This window comes from Paramormyrops kingsleyae, chromosome 10 (genome assembly GCF_048594095.1).
Source record: "Paramormyrops kingsleyae isolate MSU_618 chromosome 10, PKINGS_0.4, whole genome shotgun sequence".
In the NCBI taxonomy this organism is placed as follows: Eukaryota; Metazoa; Chordata; class Actinopteri; order Osteoglossiformes; family Mormyridae; genus Paramormyrops; species Paramormyrops kingsleyae.
In genome coordinates, this window is record NC_132806.1 from 29,813,865 (window position 1) to 29,826,147 (window position 12,283).

Here is a 12,283-nt window from a genome sequence, read left to right on the forward strand (position 1 = left end):
CTGGTGAATGAATCAAAACAAATCTTTTAGGTGAACTGAGTCAAACAACCTGCATCCCAAAAAAAGTCATTTTGCCCATCACTGGTTACTGGAGGCAGGAATGTAAAGAAGCTCAGGTCAGGATAATTCTTCACAATTATATCGTCCTTTGCAGGAGCTCAGCTACAACAGATGCAGGAAGAGAGCGGGCAAGATTGGCACCGACACGACACATTCTGCCAGCCCCATCTTTCAGCCACTACCCCCAAGGCACAGAGACAGTTTCTTCCCACGTGGGCCTGATGGATCTCCCAAACAGTAACATACATGCTACAACTGAGTGACTGAGTGACAGGCCAGGGAACCTCTGCTTCAGTCGCAATGTAAAATTGTAATTTGTAGCTCACTGTGTTACGCACTTAGCTGTGTATATTGTTACACACTGTTCACTGCATAATCATCCCACTTTAAATACTATATGTTGCCCTTTATTTAAAGTTCACTGTCTTGTTTGTGTGGTTCTCCAGCAAACACCAAGTCAAATTCCTTGTACTGTACGTATGATCTTATGTGGCCAATAAAAACTGATTCTGATTGCACAGAAACATAATCATTACATTAAAGGACTGAGCTAAGAACATTATGTTAACATACAACTAGTGCTGGGGAATGCAAATTCCCACACTATCATCCATTACTGCAACTGCTTAATCCCAGCTGGGGTTGTGGGGGGGACTGGCACCTATCCTGGGAACAAGGGGCACCAACTCTGGGCAGTTGCCAACACACCACAGGGTGCACACACTCACAGGGCCAATTTAGACACACCAATCAACCTGCCCTGCACACTTTTGGACCATGGGAGGAAACTGGAGCCCCCAGTGGAAACCCACATGAACGGGGGAGCATGCAAACTCCTCACAGAAATTACCTATGCCCGACCACCTTGCTGTGAGGCAGCAGCGCGAACCACCCCTTAACACACTATATTTACATATTAGTATACAGCTGGGCGACACAAAAGTGCTGGGGTGTGTAATATGTAAAGTTATACAATGAGGACAATAATACAATTGCACTCTTAGAGGCGGTATTAACAAGAAAGTGAAACTTACGGTACCGATGTTATATTCTTTGACGCAAAACAGAACGTAATTCCAGTGCCGAAGCTACTTATACGCTCCTCACCACAAGCCCATCCATACATCGACAAGGTAAGAAAATTAATAAATAATCCAATACCAAGTAAATTCTTTTGATAATTAAGTACTGTTGATATCAGATATTTTAAGCCTTAGAACCAGACAAGCGCAAAATGCGTTGATTTTCGTATCCATTAATCTCAGGCTCGTAACTTTGGATATTTCAATTTCTTTCAGATGTTATAAAGTAATAAATAATACATATAAAACCATGCATTGTTGTCTATCAGATAACTTCAACAAGTTGTCAAAAGGCGGCAAAATCGAAGATACAGTAGAACCTTGGAACTCAAACGCGTCTGTCGATTTTTTTTCAGCTTGTACCTCGATCAAAATCTTGGAACTCGACTCTTTCTACTAATAATTCTATGGGTCTAGTGGTGTTCAAATCTACCAATTCGGACCTTGAGCGGGTCGGTTGAGAAAGATCTAGCTGCAACTCAACTGAAAACTCAGAACAAAACAAAACAGACCTGAGCGAGGCACGTCTGATGGCAATGAATCGGTCTCAGTTTCTCTCTACCTCTCGACCGAGTTGCAACGTGCAAAAGCTGTATTTCTGTGTTCGGTGTGATTTTTTTGTGCTTTATCTACAGGACATTTAGTTATACAGTAATCATGGCCCCTAAGAAAGTGAGCAGTGATAGCAGCAAACCAAGAGGAAGGTAGTTATTGATGGACTTTGTCCACCCTTCACAGGCCAACATGGATAACACAGTTTATACCTCCCTTTTAGCAAGCATGCCCACTCTTTTCTGATCTCAGTAATGTCAGTAGCCCAGGGGGGGTTGGGCAGCCAGTTGACCTTGGAGCCCCAGAGGTTTTTTTTCTCCTTACTTGGGAGTTTTTGGTTCCTCTCCTCCATTGTCACCTGGCTTTATTTAATTTATTTTCTTCCTTTTTCCTGTTCTGTATCTCTCCCTAATTAGATTAGATTAGATTGACTTTATTAATCCCACAATGGGGAAATTCCTTAGAAACAGCAGCAATAATAAAAAAGACAGTATAACAGGATCCATAGGATCAGCAAAAATAACAATATAGGAACAATATAGACAATAAAAACAATAGAAAACAATTTCTAAAACTGTATAAATATATAAGTAAAAATATAAAGAAAAAAAAAACATGTACACAATGCTAGGTATATGGATGAACAATGATGTTCTGTATCACAAAACATCCATGTAAAGTGCTTTGGGACAACTCTGTTGTGAAAGGCGCTATATAAAAATAAATTGATTTGAATTGAAAGTAGTGAGAGTAATTGTACAACTTAAAAAGGAAATAATAGTGAGACTTTGGTGCATGTGTGTCTGCTCTCGCTTCGGAGTATGGGAATGTCATTTATTTCATGTTTATTGCCTTTGTATGTGTGCTTTTTCATGTGTGAATTAGTTTTTTTGTTGATTGTTAATGGCTTGGTGGTGCAGTGGTTAGCACTGTTGCCTTGCATCTCTGTGACCAGGGTTTGAGTCTCTGCCTGGGTTATGTGTGTAGAGTTTGCATGTTGTCATGGCAAAGACATGCTGAGGCAAATTGGAGTTACTAGATTACTCATAGCTGTAAATGGTTTGTGCATGTGCCCTGTGACAGACTGCTGCCCCCCCCCCCCCCCCCGTCCTATGCTGTTCCCTACCTCATACCTGTAGCTTCTGGTATAGGCTCTGGACCCCCCCAGATGAATAAGCATTTTGGAAAATGGATGGATGGTTTTTATCATTAGGTAGGTAGGTACGTTTAAATGGGCAATCGTTTGGGCAGGGACGTGCACAGGGCAGGGCTGAGGTTGCCCGGGCAACTACCCGCCTGCCCTATTCGACTCAAGCTGCCCCTCCTAGAAAAAAATATTATATATATTTTTTCGCGCGAAGAGGAAAAAAGATGCGCATGTCATCTTCGTCAGGAAAATGCTTTTTAATTTGTCGCACTGGGCGGAGCTCTGTCACATACAGTAGCAACTGAACAGCTTCACAGCTTAGCGCAGCTCCCTGAGCGGTCCATTCCCCTGCAGTGCGCACCGACTGAACGGCGGCAAACTGCTCGTTTTTTAAAAACACCACCTGAAACACTTCATGTAAGGTAGAGAGAAATGCATATGGCAGTAACGTTAACGTTACAGACTCATTCTGAGACTAGTTACTTCGCCATCAAGCTATTCACTTATGTTCGATAAACTTATAGGCAAAGTGAGTGGATGTCGCTTCTGAAAGCTCAGCCTGTCTATTTCCCTTTTAGCTGCGTTGCATGCATCCACTGCACAAGAACCAGAGCCTGCATTTTGCAGCTGCGTTGCATGCGTCTACACTGACGTTGTAGAAATGATTAACAACCAACTATCATATTTTTTTTATGAAATGAAAAATGAACCAGGCAGTTACCAGATAGCATGTTAGGTTATCACATGCTGAATGTTTTGGTAGGAAAAGGACACGTCTGCTGATGGTTATTCTCCAACATTTGTTTTAACAAGAAGCATAAATGATGGACGTAATCATTTTTGTTGTGATATGCATTACATTAATTGTTTTATTCAAAGTGGCAAAATGCCTAAATGCTATCGCTGTTTTGGGTGTTTGCATGCTACACTAAGCTAGAATATCTTCCGAAAAGAGGGGGATTTTGGAGAGAGAGAGGCAGCTCAGGGAGGCAGCAAAGGGGAGCACATCCTTGCAGTTGGTTGCAAGCAAGCAAACGAGCCGGTGAGACAGAGACATTGTGATAGAAATGGCTACATTATTTGGTGTGAAATGGGGAAATAGGCCCATATTTCCAGACTTATTTCAGACTAATTGTAATTAGTAATTTTGCACTTTCAAAAGATCAAAGATCTTGCCTGTGCAGAACAAAAACAACAACAATATACTACTGCTTCTAGTGGGCCTATTATTATTATTATTGTTGTTGTTGTTGTTGTTGTTGTTGTTGTTGTGAGTGCAGCGTGCTGACTCACTAGCCTCGGACCTCGAAGTTCTTTTACACTCAATACATCTCAAAAAATAAATAAATAAAAGGTCTCGAATCCGATCTTTTCATGATGTTTGTATCTTTCCTATAAACTTAAAACTGTACAAAATAAAAGATGAATTTCTAATTGCTACAAATAAACATGACGTGACGTGACGGTCAAAAGACTGTGACGCTCCTAGATTCAAGGCTTCTGCTGTCTTATACGTCCTTACGCTTTTACACTAAACTCAGCAGCCAATCAACTTGCATCACGTGGCAACTACGTACTAAGGTTCCTAACTCTTACATTGTAACAAATACAAAGCTATAAAAACATTCAGATATCAAAAATATAACTCAAAATTCTATTAGAAATATTAATAAAATATTACATTCAAATAGTCAAATGTGCATATCTAGTCACAGTACAAAATGGCTCTAACAGTTGTTGTTTTTAACATTGGACAGATGATGAGCCAAGTACAACGGACAAAGAACCAGGACCAGACCAGACAGTACAGACTTGGAAATAGGGAAAGGAGAGACAACAGGGGAGGATGCTGAGATGAAGAGTGAGGCAGAATCCATGAATACAGAATTGGATTCTTTGCTGAGACTGAGTTATCCAACTCATCCAGCCCATGTACAGAGCAATAATCTTAAACACAATCAGGCATTTATCAAATTTTCACATTCAGTTGGGTCTTGCTGTGAGAACTATTGTGAAGTTCTCAAAAAATGCAGAAGGGCGCTCTTTTCAAGCTCACTGGTATGATGATCACCCCTGGCTGGAATATTCGCCACAGAATGATGGCATGTACTGCTTCAGCTGCAGGGTTTTCATGAATGAGGAAAGGTTTCAGAACAGGACAGGATGGGGGGATTAACATGTGGAGGCAGGTCAAAGTCAAAATAAAGGAACACCGCAGCAGTGAATCACATATGCTAAGCATGATCGGGTGGAATGCATTTAAGAAAAATACACTGCAGATGACTTGTGTGGTAGCTGATTCTCAGATGCAAGCAGCCAAAGAAAGAGAGAGGCAGGCAAATGGACATCATATTATTTCTGGCAAGACAAGGTTTGGCGTTTAGGGGTAATGATGAAAGCTGGTCAAGTTCAAACAAAGGAAATTTCCATGGATTTGGATTTGGCCAATATGACAGCGTACTCAGGCTTCATCTTGATGTAGTCAAGGAAAAACAAGCATCAAACCAAAAGTCCCAGGTGTCTCTCCTGTCCAATAGAACACAAAATGACCTCATAAAACGAATCATACAGCAGGAAGTGACAGAAGCATCACTATTCTCTATTTTGCTGGATGAGACGTCTGATGTGTCACATATTGAGCAGGTGTCTTCTGTTGTGACTATAAAGGAACGCTTCATCCAACTATGTGACGTGGTGTCAACAACGGGAGAGGCACTGGAGAATGTGGTGATGAAGTTACTTGAAGAAAATAACCTGAACATACAAGATATCTGTGGACAGGGATATGAGGGAGCCGCCAATATGAGTGGACATTACAATGGGCTGCAGTCGCGGATTCAGGGACAAAACATGCAGGCATTGTACGTGCATTACCATGCACATTGTTTAAATCTTGTTTTAGTGGAGAGTGCAAAGTCCAACAAACACTTCATCGAGAAACTTTACACCTTCATTGCCAACTCTCCAAAGCGCCATGCAGTATTTGTGGAGACACAAAGGGCCATCGATCCAGATCAATGCGTCCTTGAGCTACAGAGGCTCTCAGACACCCGGTGGAGCTGCAGGGAAGATGCCTTGAAGACGATTAGGAAGGTCATCCCTGCTGTCCTACAGTACCTGAGGAATCTGAGAGAGTGTGATCCACCCAATCTGGCTGCAGGCGATGCTAAAATGCTGTTGAGCAGCACAGATTTTGAATTTCTACTTTGTCTTGAAGTAGCAACACCAGTGTTCATGGAAACATCAATTGCCTCTAAAGCTCTCCAGCTGGATGACCTGGACTTGGCTGCCGCTGACTCTGTGTTAGATGGTGTCCTGAAGTGAGTAGTGGAGCCAAGGAGAGACGACCAATTCTCTCAAATCTATAATAAAGCCAGGAAAACAGCAGAGAATATCGACATTGACATACCAACAGAGATTCCAGGTAGACGAAGAAAAGTCCCTGCAAAACTGAAATACTCCTCCACACCAGCAACTGAAGATGATCAAGTCCAGATCCTGGAGGAGTATTACAGGGGAAGGATATATTGTACCTTTCTGGACAGACTGAGGCAGGAGCTTGAGAGGAGATCCTGTGGGGAAGGGTACACTCGGGACACTGTCACGTCACTGCATAGCCTCACTGACCCAGAACAGTGGAAGGATTTCGGCCAAGGTTTTGCTATAGCACTTTCACTATACGTTTTACGGTCTAAGAGACCAGCCTTCAGACAGAGCTGAGAGTGTTCCACGCGTCGAACAAGTCTCCCAAGCGGACTTTCAAGTCTATGCTTGAAGTATTCAAAGAATATATGATGCTCACATCATATTTCCCACACTCTTCAAGCTCATCAAAATATATGCCACTATACCTGCCTCAACTGCATGTAGAACTGCATGTAGAATGTTCCTTTTCAAAGCTGAAACTGATCAAAACAAGGCTCCGAAATCAGTGTGGTCAAGAGAAGCTGTCTGACCTCCTCTTGCTGGCCACAGAAAGGGAAATGGAAATTGACAAGGAAGAGGTCCTCAAGATTTTTATTGAAATGACCCCCAATAGGAGGATTCTGCTTTAAAGTAAATTTGGAGCAATGTATATTAATAAAGACTTAATATAGAAATTATATATTTTTCAGTTCTCCATACAGTCTGTGCGATTTTTTTTTTTCGGGGGAGAGAATGTCCTTTTTTCAGGTCAGAGCAATGGCCCCTTAAAATTCCTGTGCACGTGCCTGCATTTGGGGGTCTGGAACGGATTAAAATCATTTACATTATTTCTTATGAGGAAATTCGACTTGGACCTCGACCAATTTGCAACTCGACCAGCCTTCTGGAACGAATTAAGTTTGAGTTCCAAGTTACTACTGTATTCATTTCCACCTGACATTAACCATGTATTCCTTCACAATACTAAGCCGTAGAAAGGTCCTCAGTGAAACCCTTGCATTCCCACACCATAAAGACTCTAATCCCAATATTTATAAGATTATATTTGTAGTGCCTGCAATTTTTTATATTAGATGAGACAGAAAATTGAGAAATCTCAATAGGCGCAAGCAGGGGCGCTGCTAAGGATTTTGGGCCCCATGAAAAGAATCTTGACAGGGCCCCCAACACAATTTTATTGGGGGCTTCTCTGGGCCCCCTCTCAGTCATGGGCCCCGAGAATCGTCATCGTTTACCCCCCCTTTACAGCGCCCCTGCGCGCAAGTAATTTTTCCTTATAAAAAGGATGACATCAAGACTATAGGCAGGTTTGCATCCAAGAGATTTTATGCGCAAAAACACTTTAACGCTAAAAAGTGGGCTAAAATTTGTCGCAGATGTCTGCATTCCTTATTATTAATGCTGGTTGAAATTCCGCTAATGCTGCTCTGCGCTGTGACAATAAAGATTCTTTCTCTTCTATTTTCAGTATTAGAGGATTCGAATGAGCGACATTTATTCCTCTATCTAGCAAGTTGTAATTGTATTAAAATCAGATCAGAGACCAAACTGTGAGATGTTCAATTTAGCTATGTTTGGAATCAATTTTATAAAATTATATAACATATTGCTTTTTGTAATTTTTAGACCTTTAACCTACTAATACTAGTGCTTTGGATTGTCACTTTATGGCAGGGGTGGCCAATCTTATCCGCAAAGGGCGTGTGAGGACTCCTCAGCCAATCAGTCTTCTAATTAGTAATCTAATTAGGGAGTTGCAGTGAAAACCGCATACACACCGGCCCTTTGCGGATACGATTGGCCACCCCTGCTTTATGGAATCACTATTAACCTAAAACCTACAGTTTGATGACCCACTAATTTCTGTATTAATTTATACTGTAGGTAAAAAATTGTGGGGGAAACAGCTTTCAAAGAGAAAAATACCTTTCATACAAGACAGAAGACGCTCTCAACAGGCAACTACTGTTAGTTATCATGGCCCAAAGGATGGTAAGTTTATGATGTTAATGATGTTCAAACAAGATTAACTATATTAGCTGTGCTTTCAGAAGTAGCATCTCCGTTCTGAGCGCGCTCAACTTGGCCTGCCCTCGAGTGCCAGCATACCAAAATAGACAAAAATCCACAAATAAAATTCACAAATGTAAATGAAAAACATTTTTATAGCTATTTTTATAGATGACTGACAGTGTAGGATGTTCCTTCCAATATCTTACAATACTTACAATATCATCAGAAATACAGGAATCAAAGTGAGAGACCTTACTTTTGGTTTTCCCGTGGTCTTTGTATTTGGGTAACACGACAAAAATGTGTATTTTAACTTATTATATATCACATATTATTGATTTACTATAAAGAAAATGTATGTAAAGCATAAATGGAAAATACTTTCACACAACAATACAATTTTTTTTTAAGGTTTTTAATCATTATATTTCATGTGTAACATTAATGAGCAGGGACTAGTGACAAACTATTTTTTCATTGTTGTAGGTAGTTAATGTATTTTGAATTTGCAGGACATTATGAAGGACACTTTGCTTGAAACTATTACTACTATTATAAAGCTGCTTTTCATGCATATTTATCTGTATAATGTACTGGGTACAGAAATGGCACCAATTCAGCAGAATATTAAATACTTGGGATCAATGTTCCTGTTAACGACAGTCTGTGCTTTTCTCACGTGGACACTGGGAGGAGCCAAAACAGAACTACTTGAAGTTTGTTCATCAAATGTCACATAACGAAGGGCTTTGGGAAACACTGGCAAATCTCACTTGTTCGTTACCAATGTCATTTGCTATCTTGTTTGTTATTCGTTGACATTGTTCATCATCAGGAAACACACCCATAATCAATTAATCGCATGATTTCCTGGTAGTAATGAAAGGTTTCCCATGCATTGCATTGTCCCCTAAATAATCATAATTGAACTGAATTGCCTTGGAGCCAAAAATTCACACCCCTAGTGCTTCCTGTGCTTGTTTGCATGAGTAACTCATCCCTTTCGCAGGATGTTGTTAAGCCAAAACCCGGTGACCTAATTGAGATTTTTCGTGTGGGATACCAGCACTGGGCCATATACGTTGGAGATGGTTGCATCATCCACCTCGTCCCAGCAAGTGAGAGCACTGACCATGCTCCTGCATGCTGTTACATACTTCAGTTTACTCATTCTTCATTGTAGATGTCTTGTTATCCGTTTTATTTTGCTTTTTGTCATTCTTCTCACTCTCTCCCAGGCGAGGAAGCGTGTGGTGGCTCCTACAGCATGATGTCTGTTTTGCATGACAAGGCCATTGTGAAGATGGACAATCTGAGGCATGTGGTGGGGACCAGTAAGTTCAGGATCAACAACCTTCTGGATGATGTATATGAGCCCAGGAGTGTCGGAGAAATACTGAAGGATGCTTGGAGTTGGGTGGGTCAGGAGCTGCCATACTGTGTCTTCCGAGGCAACTGTGAGCATTTTGTGACAGAGCTGAGGTACGGCAAGCCGGAGTCCCGACAGGTGGGTGTCTTATTCAGTGCTTTCTGAGTCAATAACACTGCTCTGTGAGTGTGTGTGTGTGTGTGTGTTTGTGCTCTGAATGGCTTTTTTATAAGGTCAGTGTATAAGCTCAGTGATAATACAGTGAGCCATAGTTTTGCATCTAATATGATCAAACCTCTGGCAATTTAATGAAACAATTCTTTGTGAGGCTGAATGCCTATTTTAAACAAGTCAAATTCAGGGCTGGCTACAGAGGATATGTTTGTGAACCTCTTTCTGATTCTGATATTTTAGGGATGTAAACTGTAGTTTATTAAATAGAAAATGTAACTACCCAAGACTAAAGTCATACTTTAGCTAGAAAAGATGCTGTTGGAACAACAACAATGTATTTCTCAGGTTTATTTGACACCTAAACACAGACAGGCTGAAAATAAAGGACTGGGGGGGGGCTAACGTAACATGGACACAAGGTTCAGGGCAGCAGGAACACTAACTACAAAGGCAGACAGACCTACAGCACCAACACTGAACTCCAAAGTGTCTGACATCTCCATCAAAAGCTACAATGATCAAACTGGGGAAGGTGGCATAAGTAGGCACCTATATACACAGATAACAAGGAGTCAAGAAGAAGCAGGTGTAAGTGATTGACACATTAGGGCTGGAAACAATGAAGCATATGGGAGTGATATGGGTTGGCCAGCGACATCTGCTGGCCAAATAGGAACATGACGGGGCTGACCGGGACAGATCCTGACAAATGTCTGTATCTTGAGATTAAGGATGCACAGTCCCACTTTTTCTGTCCTGTTACTAATACTGATGCCGGGGCTTTGGGTATTGACCAGTACTGAGTATCGATCCGATACCAGTGTTTAAGCTGTAGGCTGTGTCTCACTGTGATCACTCTTTTATGTGTAAGGCAACATCAGACATAACTTAAATGAAGCTTTCTTCTTAACTTTGTAAAATAAAATGTAACACATGCATGCATATATGTATGATAAATATCAATTCAGTAAATGTATGTATGTATGTATTTACTGTCACGACTTGGGTTCAGGGAAGGAACGGGACCTGGATTGCAGGAGACCAAGAGGTTTATTCAGTAATACCAAACAACCAAATCAAGACAGCAGGCAGAAAGAATAGTCGGGGTTGGAAGTTCTAAGGGTCCGAAAGCCAGATAGGTCAGTCCTACGTGGAGAGACGAGACGGGGAGACAGGAACACCGGGAGGGACGGGCAGGCAGGACGGGCAGGGAACAAGACGTAAGAGACGAGAGACATGGGACTTCAGAGGGCTGAGTACAGCGCATTGAACAGGCTACAATACTTGGTGAGGATCGCGAAGGCTGGCTGGTTTAAATAGAGCCCAAGAAGGAGCGGATTCTGCTTAGCTGGTACGTCCCACCCTGCTGGGCCTGACATTTACTTTACTTACAACCTGAGTTCTGCAATTACCATATAAGTGGAATGTGCAATAAATTTTAAAAGTGTAGTTTCAGACCCACATGTCAGCAGAACTCAAAGCATTAATGCAAAAACTCATCTATTAACTTTCACATTTTAAGGTGATCTGTCCAGTGCTAGTATGAATGATACAGGTTGAGTGTGAGATGAACGCGGATTACATGGGCGGAGTGACGAACACAATGCTGTCGTTTCTGACGGCCCCCCTTTCTAGTTTATTTATTTTTAAGGGGTAAAACTATATACAACATATTAGAAGAGGAAGTGTAGTATGCAAATTGCAATTAAACTGTATTTATGCTTTAAAGAAATGTTTGTGACCAAAGACTATAGAAGCCGACTCTGTCTCAGCTCTCTGTGCATGTCTGTGTGACTCTGCAGGTGCGTGATGCCGTGCAGACGGCTGTAGGAGTGGGAGCTGCTGCGATTGGTGTGGGTCTACTGGCTGTAGCTGCTGTCGCTATATTTGGTAGCGAGAGGAAAGAGCGGAGGAGCAGCCAGTGAGATGAAGTCCGACAGTGAAGGTGGAGGGTCAGCTTAAGCACAGACCTGCACAAACAAAGTGTGCCCCCACCCAGCCTGAATGACATCATGCTTCCTTACTGCTAACTGCTGAAGTATTTACTGGGAAATTTGTAAATGTGGGTCACTCTCAAAACCTTCTCAGATGACCTTCATATTCATTTTGATATTCATATTACTTGTAATGTAAGAAGAGATCTGCATTCTGATCATTTGGTATAATGATGTCAATGATTTTGAGTGAAAATTAAAACCCTGATAATTGACTTTGTGTGACTTGACTAATCTTTTGCGTCCTTTGGGCGTCTTATTGCTTAAATCAGTCAAATAAAGTAACTGCAGTAACTGGTCTGGTTGCTGTGATTTATTGTCCGTTTCTTTAAATGACGCGCTGGACTGGGAGAGCAGCACAGTAAATGATCTTTATTATGGATGGGGTTCTGCCACAGCCACAGGTTCCACATTTTAGGTTTTCAAAGGAGTCGTGGTTTGAGAACCACTCCAACTGAGCCACTAA

General features: G+C 41.5%; 1 protein-coding gene across 1 annotated transcript; it reads left to right on the plus strand.

Annotated features, from left to right (window-relative positions):
* Positions 1-1,135: 1,135 nt before the first annotated feature.
* On the plus strand, positions 1,136-12,032 carry LOC111844367 (phospholipase A and acyltransferase 3-like). Its single transcript, XM_072717092.1, has 5 exons — positions 1,136-1,193; positions 8,152-8,259; positions 9,290-9,398; positions 9,519-9,787; positions 11,626-12,032. The coding sequence occupies exons 2-5, from the start codon at positions 8,245-8,247 to the stop codon at positions 11,746-11,748; spliced, it is 516 nt and encodes a 171-aa protein (XP_072573193.1). The 5' UTR covers positions 1,136-1,193; positions 8,152-8,244; the 3' UTR covers positions 11,749-12,032.
* The last annotated feature ends 251 nt before the right edge of the window (positions 12,033-12,283 follow it).